Raw genomic sequence first — 17332 nt, forward strand, 5'->3', positions numbered from 1 at the left:
AAGCATTATAAAGAAGTCTCATTATTGTCGAAATCAATCTTTCTTTCGTTCTCACTATCTCTTCTTCCAGAAACAGACAATGACTACAAGAACAAATCAACCACCACAACCAAACGGTGTTAACGGCGGCGAACAAAGACCACGAGCACCACCACCATCATCCTACTCAAACGGCTTCAACAACCACCCTCAATACTACCCAAGAACACCAGCTCGTTCCTCCTCCTCAGCTTCCCTAAAAGGCTGTTGCTGCTGCCTCTTCCTCCTCCTATCATTCCTGGCACTTCTCACACTCGCAATCGTCCTCATCATCCTCCTCGCAGTCAAACCAAAAAAACCACAATTCGATCTTCAACAAGTCGGAGTCCAATACATGGGAATCACACAAACACCGAACAATATACCCACCGGCGCCGGCGCTTCACTTTCCTTAACAATTCGTCTTCTATTCCAAGCGGCTAATCCTAATAAGGTAGGGATCAAGTACGGCGAGTCCAGTTTTACTGTGTTGTACCGTGGAATCCCATTAGGAAAAGCTTCTGTTCCTGGATTTTATCAAGATGCTCATAGTGTAAGAAATGTTGTTGCTACCATTGTTGTTGAGAAGGTTAATTTACTTCAAGCTGATGCTGCTGATTTGATTAGAGATGCTTCTTTGAATGATCGTGTTGATCTTAGGGTTTCGGGTGATGTTGGTGCTAAGATCCGTGTCATGAATTTTGATTCTCCTAATGTTGAGGTAATTATTTATTCGTAGATTCATTTTTTCTTTTTCAGAATTCGATATTATTATTATTATTATTGCCATTTTTAGTTCAAAATTAAGTAAATCTTCTTCACTTTGTTTTTGTTTTTGATGTAGAATAGAATGTAACATTATCATGGGATTGTGTTTTTTTTAGCGGTGGTGGTGGGGAGGGGTAGCTTGTTTTCCACACCCCACTCACACATTGCTGCTTTTTCTTAACTTGTCTTTATTTTCTTCCTTAGGCTAACGTGCGCCGAAAGTTATTTTTGTTTCTTTTTTAAAAGGAAAAAGTTAGTTTGGTTCAATAAATTAAATAAAATGATGTTGATAGTATTTATTTATTAGACTTTTATGTTTTGAATATTGAAAATAGATTCATTTCCATCTAGTTTGATTTGATTCTATTTTTGGGGTTTTTATTAAATTTTGTAATTTGTAATTCCCCGTAATTGTGGCGATTCTTTGTGAAAGGAATCATTTTACGATCTTTGTTTTTTTGGGGTCTACATAGGATAAGATGGTAAAATAGTGCGGATATGGTAGGTTAGGTTAGGGTGTGTGCATAATTAGAGTGTAACCGGATTTGGATATGTTCTGGTTGCAATTAGAGGTTTTTTTTTTTTTTTTTTTGCAATTTTGTCAAATGGAATATGTTAGTGTTTTTTTATGTCTTTAAATAAATTAAAAAAAAAACTAGTGTACTTTCTTTTTACTACAAGAAATTTAATTATTATTAATAGTAGTAAAATATGATATATTAACTTTTTTGGTGGTGGCCGGGATTTAAACCTCGTACCTTTTATATATTATACATTTTTTACCAACTAAATTAAGTACACGAATACAAAATATGATATATTAACTTAAATTAGAATGTTCAAAATCGTTCTCATATTCAGAAATTGAATTCATTACTACTTAGTAATCAACAAAAAAATAAATGAATATGAGAACGATTCTTCTTTTTTGTCTAATAGTAGTAATGAAATTCCCTTAAAAAAAATTCATGAATATAATAGATAAAAGTTCCAGGTTTATCCTTACAAATGCCTATTAATTTTCTTGTAAAAAAAATGCCTATTAATTTTGACCACAAATGCTTTGGTCTTTTTTGTTTTTCACCCACATGAGTCATATCGTACAATTATATATTACTTTTCCTTATCACCTTTTGATATTATCAAATCAACTTTTGTATTTTAGTCTATAAATTTAATTGATGATATATGGGCATTTTTTAATAATTGATTATGGTTTTCTATATATTGAGTGCTTTCTTTTCACGCTCTTTTATATATTCGTCTCTGGGTAGCATTGTGGCAATGGCAAGACATTCCAATAGCCTCATTATTGTGTGCTAGTATATTGTTTTTTTGGGACTAAAATGTGCTAGTTTATTGGCGTTGTTACACTCTCTTTTTTGTGTGCCGATGACTATAGTGAAGTATTTAATTTCAAGGGTTTACAACTTTACTTTGCATTTTTTTTTTATATGAAAAACATAGTGGAATAGGAATTGGGGAACCAAAAATACCAAGGTATTATTTGAGAGTGGAAAGGTTGATGTTGAGGACCCATCTTATATAGCAAAATAGTAAGAAATGATTAGAACGTGAAAATGAAATGATAAAATTGTTAGGCCCCACTTGATTTAGAAGCTGGATTCCAAGACCAGGGTACCAACCAACCACTGCACCATGTTATCAACAAATAACACCCTTTATCGCCCGCACAAGTTCAATAATGTCATTCTAATGGTTAAATTTTCTCTCCATTTTTTTAGCTGTTTTCCTTTAGAAATATGTACGTGAATGATGCAATTTTTATCTACTTCTTTTAGGTGTCTTTGAATTTAGATTCCCTATAGTCATGTGAGCACAATTTAGTGTGGGCGGGTTTTAGCATGGGGCAATTGTTAAATTGTTCCATCTTAAATCAATTTTGTTTTATTTGCTATTAATTGTACATTCTATAATTTTATATTTCAATTTATAGCTCTATTTAATTATAATATATCAATTTTAATTTAATAAGGACTAAAATATTTTGGAGAGACAAAAACATGTCATTTTTATAGAACTAAAAATAAAATTCGTTATAAACCAAAATTTTTAGTCCCCTTTTAATTAATATTAAAATTGTGTGCTGTGTTGTTTTAGAGGGACAAAAACATGTCATTTTGGGTGAGCTAATTTAGAGGGACAAAAATATGTCACTTTGACTTGGGATTTTGAAGTGTGTTTCTTCTCAAGGTCTCATGTTTGATTCTCCCTATGTCAATTTGAGTGGAGTAATTTAACTTCTTCAAAAAAATTCGCTATATTTATAAGGACCAAAAAATTATTCAATCCTTAATATTACAAAGTTTTGTTGTAGGGTTTAATATTACAAAGTTAGATACAAACTAAATTGATTTATTTATAAATAATGTAGTATATATATATATATATATATATATATATATTTATAACATATTTTTTTTATCCCAGAACTAATCAAGTCTATGTTTTCAAATTAAAAAAAAAAAAATATTAAGACTGTTTTCAAATTAAAAAGATTATTAAGAATGGGCCGGATGTATTAGATTTTTAAACGGGAGATTAAAAAATAACATATTCATAACTAAATTAATTTGAGTCAAATTATAATTGAATATGTTTTTTTTTCTTCAGCAAATATAAGGTTATACAAGTAATAGCAAATAAAACAAAATTGATCTAAGTTGGGATAATTTCACAATTGTCCCATGCTAAAACTCGCCTTTAGTGAGCTTATACCCTTAGATTAATCTTTTTCTTTCATATCTCTCTCTCAAAATCAATATCATAACAATAGAGTCTTCAAATCTTATTTCATATACATTGATACTATAAGATGTTGGATAAATTAAACTAAGCCCGTTTTATCTAACTTCAAAAATCAAGTTTAGAATATGTTTAAACGAAGCATACAAATGTCAAACGCTTCTGCCAACATGTTTAAACTTTTTAGGCCAAGAAAGTCTTCACCATGTGACTATCCTCTTTGTGGGGCACATGGGGTGATAATAATGGCATCATCCTTCTGCTAACGTGAACATACATTTTGATCCCCTCCTCATCTTCCTTTTTTATTTTAAGCAATGAAACTTTACTTTAAATATTTACTCCAATTTCCTGTTTTCTTTATGTTTCATGTTCTTGATATTAATCAGTATTGTTTTAATTAAGCATTGCATTACCAATAGATTAACAATTGATCATGAACTAAACTTCACAGGTCTCGGTGGATTGTGCTATAGTGATTAGTCCAAGAAAGCAATCTCTGACTTACAAGCAGTGTGGATTCGATGGACTGAGTGTTTAATGAAGAAGAATAGTGCATATAATTCTTGTTGACACTATCAATGTCCTTAATTTTCACTTGATTTCTCTCTCAACTCTCATTTCTTCAATTAATTTTAGGAAGAAATGAGTAGGAAAAAAATAGTTGATTAGAGGAAATATTGAATTTACAATGGCTATCAAAAAAGGAGTCTCAACAAATTGTTTAACTCCATAGTCATGGGTGTTTTTGTGGAAAATATATTAAATCAGGGCACTAAGCATTTTTCTCATAAGAATTTTTGCATAATCTTCTTTCTTATTTGGTTACTTCCATTGTAAGGAAGAAAAAAAAATCTGTTGACCAGTTTGCAAACTGTAAAGTTAATCCAATTAGTGGGTGAAGCATCTGGGTTGGCTTTTGTTAAAGCTCTCTCCCAACCCAAACCCCTTTCTATCTTCTAACCTTTTTGTTTCCTCATCTTAAATTGTCCCATTTCAAAAGAGCCTTGGAAGTTTTATCCATTTGATTATTAGAATTTAATGTAAATCATTTCTTTAATTTTTTGGGCTATAATGTGTTTTGATTAATATATGGTTTATTTGATTAGTTTATAAGTTACTTCATTTCATATGATAACTTGTACTTTATCACTTTTTCTTTTATTCTTACTCAATTTAATAAAATTATTCTATTATCACTTTTTTCCTAAGAGTCATGACACTCGTTATCTAGTATACTTTACTATGTTAATGTTTGATTGTGAGAATAAAGTGAGGATGGATGATGATGGTGGGAAGAAAGAAAAAGATGTCAAGGGGGAGTACATTAAATATATTGTTTGATGTGAATTAACGAGTGAAAGAGGAAAGAAAAAGAGATGTTGATATTATTTCTATTTTTTTCTTCATCCAATTGACCCGGCTAGTATATTTTTCCCGATCCACCGAATCTAATCCCTTTGTCATTCTCCCCATCTTTCTCTTGCAACTCTTAATATAGTTTTTATAAGTAAATGATGAAAAAAATATTTTGCTATGTGCTCTTGCAGCTCTACTTATAGTCCCTCCTTCATGAGAAATACTTAAATGAAATTGAGTTTTGCTGACATTATTTGTATTGTGTCACATTAGCGTGTGCTCCTTCATCACTCACACTCACCTTGCTCTGATAAGTTTCTCTAACATAGTTTGGTTGCATTACATCAAGACAACAACGACTCTTTCTTCGACATAGACACCCATGTTTTTTTTTTACGATTTCATCCATTATTGTTATTTGCACACATTCACAACTCGATATAAGAAACACGTGATTATGGAAATATATAAATTATATCGTTTTGTCTATCTAATTTACTTGTATATCAATAAATATTAAAGCAAAAGATTGGGTGCAGAGGGTTCACCTGCCGCAACATCCTAATCATATATAAGTAAAAGAAAATGAAAGTACAAAGAGAAGGTGTACAAAGAGCAAAACCCTCAAGGAAAATAAAAAGCAAGAGAAAGCTCAACTCTCCAATTGAAAACCTTTAAAAGTATTTTTGCCAAATCTGTTAGGGTAATTTTCTTATAATTTATATAGAGGAGTCGACTTCTCACTTGTTCTTACATTGTCATGTTTTTGGTTCTCTATGGCAACTTATCAGATCTTGGATTGGAGTGACTGGTGTTGATACATATAATGTCAGTGAGCACTTCTACCAATTCATTCATTATTCAGGTTATACAAAGGCGTGTCGCTCTTTTCTTCAATTATTATGGTTGTTGTGTGTTTGGTTGTTGTGAAATGAACGAAACAACAAATTGTTCAAAAACACTGCAACACCTATTGAGCAGTTGTTAGATAAAGTTAAATTTCATTCGTTGTGGTGGCTTAAAGCTAAAAAAACCACTTTTGTGTACGGTTCTCAAAATTGGTGGTCGAACCCTTTATATTGTTTGGGTATTGACCGACTTTTTCTTATAATTATACTTTGTGACAGTTTGTTTTTACCGGGTTGGAACATTTAGTACACCTTGTACTAAAGCGTTTCCATCGCTGAAGTTATAATATTTCATTTTGATTTTTCAAAAAAAAAAAAAAATTCTTATAATTTATGAGGGAGAGAGTAATCTACTACTACTATTTATTTTAATTTATACATTATCTTTTAAAATTTAAATAAAATAAATATTTTATCTTGGTACAAAATATTTATAGGATTTAAAAATTAGTTAAAAATATCTTGTATATAACTTACTTAAAAATAAATTTTAATAATTTTCTCATAAATACTTGGGCTTCCCTCTCGGGCCTATCTGGGCTTTTCTTTGAACGGAGAAAAACGACGTCGTTAGGATGAATGATAAACAAAGATCGCGCACATAGAAAAACCTTACTTGCTTGTAGTTTGGTCGGTTAATTTCATCTATCATCGCATCGAATTCAGGTATGAATGCAAAGTTTGGTTTTGTAGATTTTGTTTTCTCATGTCATTTTTTAGGGTATGATTTTAATTTTTCCCAATTCGATTATTTACACGGTTAGGGTTTTGATCTGAAACCAGTATCCGTGAAGAGAGAAGAACGTAATGGATTTATCAGCAGTGAAAACCGCATTGGAATCCAAATCTTACGACAAAATTGCTGATATCTGCGATAATCTCATGCTTCAGGTTCGTTTCTTTCACTCTCACTGTTTCCTTAGGGCTTTTTTTTTTTTTTTTTTTTTGTTTGTGTAATTCGTTGCTTACTTGATTGTTGATACTTACTCAGGTTGCTGCCGACGGTGTTGCGTTTCACGATGAATGGCCCTACTCCGTTCATCTTCTCGCTCATTTTTATGTTCATGACATGTAATCTATTTTCCCTCTTCTTAGTTTTATTATTCATCATGTATATAAATAAATAATGAAGATGGAAGTGTTATATGCTTCAAGTTAAATTAGTTTAATGTTGGATGATATATTGCTACTGTTATAATCTTTGTTTTATAGTAACTGACAATGTGCCGTTAGAATTGACTTATTTTAGTTTACCTACTTACATTGGCATTTGCCAGACTCGCCCGACACTTTTTGAGCTTATTTACTTACATAAGCTCTTGTGTGACTATTTGGTAGATTTATGGAAACAACCTATGACATGTCCATAAGTTGTTTTTAGTTTATTTCCATAAGCTGTTCAGGATTGCTTATTGAAAATAGCTTAGACATGTCTATAAGTTGTTTTCAGTTTATTTCCATAAGCTCTCCGGGATTGCTTATGAAATGAAATAGCTTATAGCTTATATGAAAATAGTTTGACTTTATTTTATGCTATAGAAACAGCTTTGCATAAGTATTTATATGAGAAGCACTAATGCTATAGAAGTTTATTTAAGTTGTTTATCCAAACAGGACCAGTATTTTGAAAGGGATGGAGTTGGTTATATGTTATGTTTTGTAACTTTTTAGATTTTAGGTTTTCTGTTTGCTGTTGTGATATTGCAGCAACAGTGCTCGTTTTCTATGGAAAACAATACCTTCCTCAATCAAAGAAAGCAACCCTGAAGTCAATGCTGTGTGGAAAATTGGTCAACAGCTTTGGTTAAGGAACTATGGTGGAGTGCATGAGGCGGTCCGTGGTTTTGAGTGGAGTCCAGAACTCCAATGCTTCATTTCTGCTTTCTCAGGCAAGCATTTAAGAATTTTTTTATTTTGTTTTGTTAGCAGAGCTTTGAAATTTATGTAGAAAGAAACTCTTTGATCTTCACTATATTTAAGGCATGATTCTGTTCAATTTATCTTCACTTTAAATATCTTAAAATTATAACTGTATAAGCTGTTACCATTTAACCATAGACCCCTAATTTATCTAAACGTATCCCTTGATTTTATTATAACCAATTATATCTTGTTAATTTTGACAATAGACTATTTTATCAAGAAAGTAAGTCATTTCTGTGTGGGACGATCACTAAAGCATGGATGTATTGATTATTGAATCTGTATTATTGTTGGTTGTTTACATTACTGTATTTAGTGTTCAAGATAGTGGCATGTTGCCATAGTATTGTTTGTTGTTTACATTACTGTATTTAGTGTTCAAGATAGTGGCATGTTACTATGGAGGGAAACAAGTGACTAAAAATTATCATTGGTTGTTTGCACTACTGCATATAGTGTTCAAGATAGTTACATGTTGCTTTAGCATGTTATGGATGGAAACATTGCAAAAAGATGAATTACTTTGATGGAAAAAGTGTAATATAGTTTGAACCTGGGAAGAACAGTGATTGATCACTTGTTTTTGGATGTTCTCTTCCCCTTTAAATATAACTAAAAAAGAATTTGATGAATAATGTAATTTCTTTGGCCAGCATGTAATGTTGACGAAGGTGCCACGGATCACATAAAATTTAGTAAACTAGTGATGTGCCACTTCTTCAATTGTTTTAATAAGTATGTTTCTTGCTTTTCAATTTATTTTCTAAGCAGTTTGACTGCAAAAGTCTTTTGCATCTATATGTTTTTTTTCTTCCAAATATGAGTTGTACAGTGCAAAAGTTAATATCACCAATATGCTTTTTCCAGAACTTTACACAAAGGAGATTTTTCAGCTTCTTGTATCTGCTTATTCTACAATAAGTGTTGAAGATGCTGCTTTATTTCTGGGAATGAGTGATGATGGTGCTACAAGCTGTAAGTAATTTTATGTTCATTTTTAAATCAAACAATGCATGTCTATTTGTTTTAGCACCTTTTGTATCATAACCAATGTTGTCCTGATATTTATTTTTACATTAAATAACATCTACAAGCAATCAATGCATTTATTATAACATGATTATGTTCAACATTATTTCTGCATGACTAGATGATACTCTTTAATGTTTGGCCCCTATCCTTTCTTGACGACCGTTGAACCGAAAATAGTCCTTTTAATCTTGCACTCGGATACACATTCAGTGAAAGTGGATTCCAATTCTCCTTGTTGTATTCCATGCCTCTACTGTCAATATATCTACTAACTAATTGGATTTTTAGTAGAGTGTAGAGTAGCGAATCAAAATTTTATGCTAAAATGTGATGGGCAATAAGAGAATCTTTAAAGGTTCCTCATGTACCATGTGATGTAATTAATGGAAGTCATATAGATATAGCCGAGAGTCCTGTTAGTGACATATATGTTGGATCTTTATTAGCGTAGCTTCTGCACTCAATCTTTAACCTCTTAAATGGTTTAATCTTATATTAGTGTCTCACTTTATTGGGTTTGGATTTAAGGTTTGTTTTTGGGTGTATTGACACTGTAGAAACTATGGTTTGGAAATGTATGTTTTTTAAAAGAGAGCAGTTGCTGAATTTGAGGCCAACTGTTTCTTGAAATTTTAAGTAGCTGACAAGTTTACACTTGGAATGAGGAGAAAAGGGAAGGTAGTAGAATGAACGTAGCGCTATCAATTCAAGGTGTCAGGCAGTGAAAAATGGAGGAGGAAATAATGGGGGTGGGAACCAAAGGGAAAAAAAAAAGAATGAAAGATTACAACTAACCTGTGCTATCTAATATTATCAGTTTAACTTTTCCCTCTCCCAGAAACAGTAGAACTTGGATATTGGTTATATTTTGTGCTTGGATTGAGAGAGAGAATAATCAAAATTATATTTGATGCCCAAATCAACATGATTATTGACATTGATGATGAATCGGTGTTGTCATATAGTGGCTATAGCAGTGCTTTAGTGCTACAACGTGGCGGAATTTTGACAAACCGCTATTGCTCCCCAGCGATACGCAATTAAGTCCAAAATGATGTCAAATTGCAACTAATGCTGTAGTGTAGCGAAATTTGAACAATCCACTATTTTCCACCATCTACAATTGACAACACTGGTCAATCTGGCTGGCTGGAAGTGAACATGACAATTACTTACAATGAGCTATCTTGGAAAGGCAGCTCTGCTTGTGTAGTCTTATTTTTGCTGCCTTTTGAAAATTTAATCACGCATTAAATTATATCAACCATCTCTTCCCTTCCTATGATATCATTATAGACTTTTTGATTGTATGATTGTAGATGTACTACAACAAGGTTGGACCGTGGACAATGCCTCTCGGATGCTTACTGTGAAGAAGCAACCTGTTGTGTCAGTGCAGAAACTTGATCCTTGCAAATTGCAACAACTGACAGAATATGTCTTCCATCTTGAGCATTGAAGCTTTTAATCTTGTGAAGGAATTAGATGAATGTTTTTCTAAAACTCTTCAATCACGTGATCCACCTTTTGAAGGTGTATGAAAGTGCATATATGCTATTGATAGTTTTGGAAACAAGGCACATAACATTTCCTGTGTTTTAACTTGAGCTCTGGTTAGATGAATTTTGCACGGCATTTCCGTTAGTTATTGAACATGCCGTTCTCTTGTATGATAGCGAAACGTAAAGAATTATGCTGATTAAACATGCGTTTGAGAAACCCAGTTACTATATATTCTTAGTATAGTGAATATTTTTTTATGGTATTATGTTATTTGTAGGCTGGGGATAGTTAATATGTATTTTCATCATAATTGGATTTAGATTGCTACTTTCTAGACCAACTAACTGGAAAGCGAAACTGTGAACTAGTTGAATAAAGAAAGCTATGACCTCACATAGTTGAATTGAACGTGTTACAACTTACAATAGTTCTTGTTGGAACCTCCTTACTAAAAATGAATAGTTATCGGAACCTCTTAACTAAAAACAATAGTTCTTAGAACATGAATTTTATGTTTTCTTAAACTTGCCCATGAACTACGGGTACTATTGCATTGCCTAACATTAGCTTACCTGCAAACTTGCAGTTAGTATGTGAATCTAAGATGACGGATGTCAATGATCATCGCAAGCGTGCCTTATCAGCGATGTGTATTTTGAGACTCTAGATTGTATTTGGAACTATCCATGATTTGGAGAATAATACTAAGAAATAAAGCCAAAGCTTTTAGTTTCCGGTGCCTATCTCAGAGACATTGGTGACCGGTAGTAGCATATTTCAGCATAAAACTAGATTATTTGCGCGAGTTTTTATGTTTTGTTCGTGTACTTGAGCAAAGAATTTATGCACACACGAGCTGGTTGTTTTCCTTATTTATGATGAGAAATCATATTTTCACGCACATGACCTTCTACCTCGTGCACACAAAACAACAAAAATCCAATTTTCCAATTTAAATTTGAAACAATCATCTCAACCCTGATTTTCCTCCATTTTTCTGCGGTGCCATTTAATTTGGGAAAGAAGAGTTCTTTCCCACCATGGAAAAGTTGATCATGTCTATTAGATTAAATGAGGAACATATTCCTATCATACTCTTTCAACCACTAGATTATTTTTTTATATTATCTTCACATGGGTGTGTGGGGACATGAAAGAAAGAGTGTGAAAGATAGTATAAAAAAATAATCTAGTGATTGAGAGAGTATGATAGGAATATGTTCCTCATTTAATCTAATGGACATGATCAACTTTCCCATGGTGGGAAAGAACTCTCCTTTCCCAAATTAAATGGCACCTTTTTCTGCCCTATTTCCCCTTCCAACCTCTAAAAATCCACAACACCTTGAAGTCTCTAAATTCACCCACGCAAAATCTACTACACACACTCTAAACTCACTCCTCAAACTCTAACCCTCACCACCATTTTCTCCACATGCAACAGACAATCCTTTCCGTTAATTTGTAATTGGATAGACTGAATCACACATTCAAAAAATCAACTAAATAATCTCAAATGTCAATAACAGTACCGTGACACATTAACCTTATGTTATATTATCATTATCATATTATAAAAATAAAAATATAATAGCAAGTGATGTGATGATTACACAAGTTTAGTGACTTATGTAAAAAAACCTCAAAACGCAGGGTTAATGAGTTTTAATGGGTGGATTTGCAGAAGCAAAGCAGCTTCAAGGGTTTTTGTTGGGTTTTTCTCTTCCACTCCTAAGAAATGAAATGAAGTCACCTTAATTTTCATTTCACTCTTCCTTCTTCAAACAAATGCATAGACGACACCGTTTCACTCTCTCCACTCTCCGCCATCTCATCCACACAAATCCGTTCCCATTCCACTCACACCCCCCTTTCCCTCCCTTACACCCCCCTCCTCGCCACTTCTCCACCACTCCCTTCCGCCGTCCACCACCCGACCCAAGCGACCCTTCCACCCTCCTCAAGGAAGACGCTTTCTCCCTCATCTCCAATCTCTGGATTGATAACTTCCGCCAACCCGATAAACTCATCACCAACCTCTCCTCCACCCTCCGCCGCTTCGAACTCTGGCTCCTCGCTTACCAGAAAGTCACCACCGATGAAACCGGTTCCTACACTCCTCGCTCCTCCATCCAACGCTCTGAACTGGAAAACCTCCTCGCTCTTCGTAACTCCGTCATTGACGGCAATTTCAAATGGGGCTCCCGTCTCAAATTCTTCATCAAATCACCCATTGATAAAACCGATCACGATTCGTTATCGAAAAGAAAAATCAAAATCATCTTAAACACCACACAACCTACGCCTTTTCAAGATAAAATTGTTCAGGAGGTTTTATTAATGATTCTTGAACCAATTTACGAACCTAGGTTTTCAGAGAAATCGTACGCTTTTCGTCCTGGGAGGACGCCGCATACGGTTTTGAGGGTGATAAGAAGGAATTTCGCTGGCTATTTATGGTATTTGAAAGGTGATTTGAGTACTTTGTTGGATGGAGTAAAAGTAGGGTTAGTGATTAATTCTGTTATGAGAGATGTTAGGGATAAGATGGTTGTGGATTTGTTGAAATCCGCGTTGGTTACGCCGGTTGTAACGAGTAAGATTGATGATAGGGAGGTGAAGAAGAAGAAGAGGAAGTATCAGAAAAAGAGGGTTTTGAATGAGGATGAGCCAAAGCCGGATCCTTATTGGTTGGATACTTTTTTTGGATTTGCGCCGGAGGAAGCTGAGAAGGTTCCGAGTTGGGGGCATTGTGGGGTTTTGAGTCCGCTTTTGGCAAATATTGTTTTGGATGAGTTGGATCGTTGGTTGGAAGGGAAAATGAAGGAGATTTACGTTCCTTCTAAGAGTGATGTTATATGGAATAGTCCCGAAGGGGAAGCAGAGCAAGGGAACACTTCTTGGCCGGAGTTTGTGCCGACTAGTGGACCGGATAAAACTAGGAAGATGGATTTTATAAGATATGGAGGTCATGTACTGATCGGTGTTCGGGGTCCTAGAGCAGACACAGCGACGTTGAGGAAGCAGTTGATTGAGTTTTGTGATCAGAAGTTCATGATCAAGCTTGATAACGAATGCCTCCCTATAGAACATATAACCAAAGGTATAATGTTTCTTGATCACGTGCTTTGTAGGAGAGTTGTTTATCCGACACTTAGGTACACTGCAACTGGTGGTAAGATCATTAGCGAAAAGGGTGTAGGAACACTTTTATCGGTCACCGCGAGCTTAAAGCAATGTATTAGGCAATTTAGAAAGTTGAGTTTTCTTAAGGGTGATAGGGATCCTGATCCACAGCCTTGTTTTAGGATGTTTCATGCCACTCAAGCTCATACCAATGCTCAAATGAACAAGTTTTTGTCAACCATGGTTGAGTGGTATAGGTTTGCAGACAATAGGAAGAAGATTGTGAATTTCTGTTCTTATATCATAAGAGGTTCACTTGCAAAGCTCTATGCTGCTAAATACAAGCTTCGCTCGCGTGCGAAAGTATATAAGATTGGTGCTCGAAACCTGAGCCGTCCGCTGAAGGAGAAGAAAGGGCAGTCTCCTGAGTACCAGAATTTGCTTAGGATGGGTCTTGCCGAATCAATTGATGGGCTCCAGTATACAAGGATGTCCCTCGTACCTGAGACAGATTACACCCCATTCCCTGGTAATTGGAGGCCTGACCATGTAAAGGCATTGCTAGAATACATAAAATTAGCAGATCCAAAGACTTTGGAGGAGCAACAGAGTTGCATCAGAGAACAAGGTCTTGTTACACCTCAAGATTATATTTCAATGCTTGTTTGGAATTACAAAAGGAACTCTCTTCCTATGGACCATCTCTCATTAGCAAAGAGCGACGAAATTATTGTAGGGAATCAGCATTTGCTAGCTTCCTCAAACCAGGACGACACAAGCAAAGAGGAAGAAAATGATGCAAGGATAAATGAAGCACAAATGTAACAAAAGGGTTCGTAATGTGCACTTGCATTGAAATGCTTTATTTATACTATATTTTTTTGTATGTGTTTTTTGAATAGGATCTTTCAAGATACTCTTGTTATTTTACCTTCCTCCTCTTCCTCTCTGCTTTATCTACCTTTTGATCTAATGTGTAGTCATTAAAGTGTATTACAAGAATGATAAATGTTACAAATATAAAAGCCATGTTGCTATGGATGGAAACAAGTGACTAAAAATTATTATTGGTTGTTTGCACTACTGCATATAGTTACATGTTGCTTTAGTATGTTATGGATGGAAACATTGCAAAAAGTTGAATTACTTTGATGGAAAAAAGTGTAATATAGTTTCAACCTGGGAAGAACGGTGATTGATCACTTGTTTTTGGCTGTTCTCTTCCCCTTTAAATATAACTAAAACAGAGTTTGATGAATAATGTAATTTCTTTGACCAACATGTAATGTTGACGAAGGTGCCATGGATCACATAAAATTTAGTAAACTAGTGATGTGCCACTTCTGCAATGACTTTTGCAATTGTTTTAGTAAGTATGTTTCTTGCTTTTCAATTTATTTTCTAAGCAGTTTGACTGCAAAAGTCTTTTGCATCTATATGTTTTTTTCCTTCCAAATATGAGTTGTACGGCGCAAAAGTTAATATCACCAATATGCTTTTTCCAGAACTTTACACAAAGGAGATTTTTCAGCTTTTTGTATCTGCTTATTCTACAATAAGTGTTGAAGATGCTGCTTTATTTCTCGGAATGAGTGAGGATGGTGCTACAAGTTGTAAGTAATTTTATGTTCATTTTTAAATCAAACAATGCATGTCTATTTGTTTTAGCACCTTTTGGATCATAAAGAATGTTGTCCTGATATATTTTTTTTACATTAAATAACATCCACAAGCAATCATTGTATTTGTTATAACTTGATTGTGTTCAACATTATTTTTGCATGACTAGATGATATTCATTAATGCTTGACCCCTATCCTTTCTTGACGACCGTTGAACCAAAAATAGTCCTTTTAATCTTGCACTTGGATACACAATGTGTTCAGTGAAAGTGGATTCCAATTCTCCTTGTTGTATTCCATGCCACTACTGTCAATATATCTACTAGCTAATTGGATTTTTAGCTAGACTGTAGCTGTAGAGTAGCGAATCAAAATCTTATGCTAAAATGTGATGGGCAATAAGAGAATCTTTTAAGGTTCCTCATGTACCATGTGATGTAATTAATGGAAGTCATGTAGATATAGCTGAGAGTCCTGTTAGTGACATATATGTTGGATCTTTATTAGCGTAGCTTCTGCACTCAATCTTTAACCTCTTAAATGGTTTAATCTTATATTAGTGTCTCACTTTGTTGGGTTTGGATTTAAGGTGGTTTGTTTTTGGGTCTATTGACACTGTAGAAACTATGGTTTGGAAATATATGTTTTTTAACAGAGAGCAGAAGCTGAATTTGAGGCTAACTGTTTCTTGAAGTTCTAAGTAGCTGACAAGTTTACACTTGGAATGAGGAGAAAAGGGAAGGAAGTAGAATGAATTTAGGACTATCAATTCAAGAAGTCGGGCAGTGAAAAATGGAGGAGGAAATAATGGGGGTTACCAAAGGGAAAAAAAATGAATGAAAGATTACAACTATCTAATATTATCAGTTTAACTTTTCCCTCTCCCAGAAACAGTAGAACTTGGATATTGGTTATATTTTGTGCTTGGATTGAGAGAGAATAATCAAAATTATATTTGATGCCCAAATCAACATGATTATTGACATTTGATGATGAATCGGTGTTGTCATATAGCGGCTATAGAAGTGCTTTAGTGCCACAACGTGGCGGAATTTTGACAAACCGCTATTGCTCCCCAGCGATACGCAATTAAGTCCAAAATGACGTCAAATTGCAACTATATAGGCACTATAATGCTGTAGTGTAGTGGAATTTGAACAATCCACTATTTTCCACCATCTACAATTGACAACACTGGTCAATCTGGCTGGCTGGAAGTGAACATGACAATTACTTACAATGAGCTATCTTGGAAAGGCAGCTCTGCTTGTGTAGTCTTATTTTTGCTGCCTTTTGAAAAATTAATCACGCATTAAATTATATCAACCATCTCTTCCCTTCCTATGATATCATTATAGACTTTTTGATTGTATGATTGTAGATGTACTACAACAAGGTTGGACCGTGGACAATGCCTCTCGGATGCTTACTGTGAAGAAACAACCTGTTGTCAGTGCAGAAACTTGATCCTCGCAAATTGAAACAGCTGACAGAATATGTCTTCCATCTTGAGCATTGGAGCTTTTAATCTTGTGAAGGAATTAGATGAATGTTTTTCTAAAACTCTTCAATCACGTGATCCACCTTTCGAAGGTTTATGAAAGTGCATATATGCTATTGATAGTTTTGGAAACAAGGCAGAATCTTTCCTGTGTTTTAACTTGAGCTCTGCTTAGATGAATTTTGCATGGCACTTCTGGTAGTTATTGAACATGCCGTTCTCTTGTATGATAGCGAAAAGTAAAGAATTTTGCTGATTAAACCTGCTTTTTAGAAATCCATTTACTCTGTATATTCTTTAGTATAGTGAATATTTTTTCATGGTATTATTATGTTACTTGTAGGCGGGGTAATACTGATAGTTAATACGTATTTTCATCATAATTGGATTTAGATTGCCACTTTCTAGTCCAACTAACTGGAAAACGAAACTGTTAACTAGTTAAATAAGGAAAGCTATGATCTCACTTTGTTGAATTTAACGTGTTACAACTTACAATAGTTCTTGGAACCTCTTTAACTAAAAATATTAGTTCTTGGAACAGGAATTTTAGGATTTTTTAAAGTTGGCCATGAACCACGGGTACTATTGCGCTGCCCAACATTAGTTGACCTGCAAACTTGTGGTTAGTATTTTCATCTAAGACGATGGTGATGATCATGATCATCGCAAGCATGCCTTATTAGTGATATATATTTTGAGACTCTGGAGTGTATTTAAAATCGTGGTCCGGAATTATCCATGATTTGGAGAATAATTCTAAGAAATAAAGCCAAAGCTTTGAGTTTCCGGTGCGTACCTCACAG

The 17332-nt window shown here is 34.2% G+C and overlaps 3 protein-coding genes across 4 annotated transcripts; all 3 read left to right on the forward strand.

Moving 5' to 3' along the window:
• Positions 1-4346, forward strand: LOC11434329 (uncharacterized). The gene is made up of 2 exons (XM_003593054.4): positions 1-739; positions 4007-4346. Exons 1-2 carry the CDS (start codon positions 80-82, stop codon positions 4091-4093), a joined length of 747 nt encoding a protein of 248 aa, XP_003593102.1. The 5' UTR covers positions 1-79; the 3' UTR covers positions 4094-4346.
• Positions 4347-6320: 1974 nt separating this feature from the next.
• LOC11433860 (COP9 signalosome complex subunit 8) lies at positions 6321-10542 on the forward strand. Of its 2 annotated transcripts, none has more exons than XM_024777232.2 (6): positions 6321-6485; positions 6584-6710; positions 6811-6890; positions 7527-7708; positions 8610-8717; positions 10094-10542. In XM_024777232.2, exons 2-6 carry the CDS (start codon positions 6627-6629, stop codon positions 10231-10233), a joined length of 594 nt encoding a protein of 197 aa, XP_024633000.1. In that variant the 5' UTR covers positions 6321-6485; positions 6584-6626; the 3' UTR covers positions 10234-10542. The 2 variants fall into 2 exon arrangements, with proteins under 2 accessions (XP_024633000.1, XP_003593103.1); XM_003593055.3 differs by having other exon boundaries at positions 6328-6485; positions 6603-6710.
• Positions 10543-11907: 1365 nt separating this feature from the next.
• Positions 11908-16854, forward strand: LOC25485884 (nuclear intron maturase 2, mitochondrial). Its single transcript, XM_013606943.3, has 3 exons — positions 11908-14235; positions 14909-15016; positions 16407-16854. The coding sequence occupies exon 1, from the start codon at positions 12066-12068 to the stop codon at positions 14226-14228; it is 2163 nt and encodes a 720-aa protein (XP_013462397.2). The 5' UTR covers positions 11908-12065; the 3' UTR covers positions 14229-14235; positions 14909-15016; positions 16407-16854.
• The last annotated feature ends 478 nt before the right edge of the window (positions 16855-17332 follow it).

Source organism: Medicago truncatula, chromosome 2 (genome assembly GCF_003473485.1).
Source record: "Medicago truncatula cultivar Jemalong A17 chromosome 2, MtrunA17r5.0-ANR, whole genome shotgun sequence".
Classification (NCBI taxonomy): Eukaryota; Viridiplantae; Streptophyta; class Magnoliopsida; order Fabales; family Fabaceae; genus Medicago; species Medicago truncatula.